Below are 2,500 nucleotides of genomic sequence, written 5' to 3'. Positions count from 1 at the left end.
GCGTCGAATCTGGAAAATAACCACACAGGAAGAAGCTAACCACAATGGCAATAAGGTCAGGCTAGGGTTGAGATTTTGTAAAATATAATTATCTTCTTAAGCTTTTTATCGGAATTCGCATACAAATCCTTGTATTTTGTCGGCCATGCTCACACTGAGCTTGGGGTTCCTGTGTTTAGAGAAAGTCGAGCGAGTATGGGTAGGATTGACGTCAAATGTTATTTGCGGAGCAGCAAACTTCCTTGTTGGTGACATCCATTTTACTTGCAATTTCTCAGCAATCATGGCTTATCGAGGTGGCCTTCTAAGAGGATTATCCATCGCACAGATGGTTTTTGGTGCTTTGATGATCGTTTTTGGTACTTCACTAGTCATTTCTGTAGACCACTGGAGTGCAAAGGCGAGCTTTGGAATCTGGATTGGAGTTTGGGTGAGTAAGAATATGTGCGACTCGAAGAAAGAAGGATTCCTGCAAGGATCTTGCGTAGTTCCTTCTTCATTTCAAACTTGAAATTTGAAGGAAGTATTTGAGAGAAAAATTTCGAAAGAGAACATCGTAACCCGCGATCAGGTGTTCTTTTTTGAGGATCGAAAGTTCCAAAATGGACAAGGTGGCCTAATTATATAAACGAATTCGAAGGGAAGGAGGTTGTGAGTATTTAGTGCTTGATTTAGCGAGGCTAATCCTAGCACTTGTCAAGCGGTATATTAATGTACAAGTCACAATTTTACAAGCAGAATGATCAGAAGTTACTTTTATTGAGCAAAGACTGAACCTTTGAAGTGCTGTCTGTGATCAGAATTAAGTCTTGATTACTTTTAATGTTGTTTTAGTCATTAAAATTAAGAATATTTGACCGAATGCATAAATGGCGGCCAAAATTGTATTCTTTTGTTTATGTGCTAATGAGACTCACTAGCCTCGCTCTCAAGCAACCTTTCTTTTGTATTTTGTCCATGCAAACGAGGCTAGTGAGGCTAATTAGCACATAAACAAAAGAATATCTTTTTGGCCGCCATTTATGCATTCGGTCTATGCAGCAAGACATTCAAATAATTGACAAATACTGTAAAAATGACCACGTTCACAAAGGGTCAAGGGTAATCATTAAAATTAATCAGCAGGTTTAGACATTTTCTTCAAGATATGGTTAAAGACATTACATTAGGTAATAAATTGATAGAAAATGTGTGTATTAGTCAAATCCTGCTAAGAGACCCAGACCTCGAAGGATGATGGGTAATTATAATTTTTTGCCTAATTAATTAATAATTATTCCTTTCACTCCTGAAGTGGCCTAAACTGGCGATACTTAATTTTTTAAATACTCTTTCTAACACCACAGTATATATTACTCTGTCTAAGGCCAGGCGATTTTACTCGTCAATAGGTTAATTAGCATGTTTTACTTGGTTTTGTTAACCTTTTGACGCCCAAACCGGCCTAAACCAGCCCGCTTAGTATGTCAAACACCAGAGTGTTTAACTCTGTCTCACGCCAGATGGTTTTACTCGTCAATGGGGAACCCCTGGGAGTCAATGGGTTAAAATAAGGTTAGATACAACGAATTAAGCACTAATTAGACAAGAACAGAGATTTTTTTCAAAAAAAACATACTTGGCCCTTGTTACGCATTTGTACCCCTGGATTGTGCTATTGATCGTTGATATTTTAAACTGAGTTTTATTGCCTTCACTAGGTTATCATTGCAGGTGTTCTGGGTTATGTTGGTGCAAGAGATGACAGTAAACCGGACAAGTGTTTAGTAAGTTTCATGACTGCAGTTGTTTTGCTTTTTAATAAATATTATTGTTATTGGAAATATGGGGCAGAACATAAAAAATGAAGCACTACAGTTTCTTTTGGAACGAAGCCCTCTATCCACTTGAATAGGCTAGTTGTGAATTGTGCAGCAACAAAAGAACAGCAATCTTGGACAAAACTCTTGGGAAAAATTCTAGCTTAAGCATATTTGGCACGCACTCACAAAATATATTGGTCCTTCCCCCCTTCCCTCCATACCAATGTTGATAATGTGAGGCAAAATACTGTGCAAGCCTTTGGTTGCTTTTTAAAACAACATTGGAATGGGGGGAGGGGGGAAGTAGGAAGAATTTACTCTTTATCACACAGACAAATTAGAACGTCACATTTTCCTAACAAGTTTTGTCCAAGATTATTGTTATTGGAAATATGGGGCAGAACATAAAACAATGAAACACTACAGTTTCTTTTGAAACGAAGCCCTTCATTCTTCTGTTTTGGCAAACATGATCATGATATATTTTTAGTAGGTTGTAGCAGAACTTGGATTTATGCACTTGAATAGGCTAGTTGTGAATTGTGCAGCAACAAAAGAACAGGGTCGAGGTTCAGAGAAATAATTTGCATTTTCCTTTGTTCAAATTAAGTTTTGTTTTGAACAAAGGAAAATGGAAATGATTCCCCTGAACTCTGTTCTTTTGTTGCTGCACATTTTCAAAACTAGCCTATTCGCAG

At 37.5% G+C, this 2,500-nt stretch overlaps 1 protein-coding gene across 1 annotated transcript in view; it reads left to right on the top strand.

Annotated features, from left to right (window-relative positions):
* The first annotated feature begins 203 nt into the window (after positions 1-203).
* LOC138032446 (uncharacterized) overlaps positions 204-2,500 on the top strand; it is a 12,479-nt gene continuing 10,182 nt past the window's right edge. The window contains exons 1-2 of the mRNA XM_068880126.1: positions 204-430; positions 1,701-1,766. Coding sequence (XP_068736227.1) covers positions 284-430; positions 1,701-1,766 — 213 coding nt within the window. The 5' untranslated portion in view covers positions 204-283. The remainder of the gene's footprint in view (positions 431-1,700; positions 1,767-2,500) is intronic.

Source organism: Montipora capricornis, chromosome 14 (assembly GCF_036669925.1).
Source record: "Montipora capricornis isolate CH-2021 chromosome 14, ASM3666992v2, whole genome shotgun sequence".
NCBI lineage: Eukaryota > Metazoa > Cnidaria > Anthozoa > Scleractinia > Acroporidae > Montipora > Montipora capricornis.
Note: the sequence above shows the minus strand (reverse complement) of the source record. Positions and strands in the feature narration are given on the sequence as shown.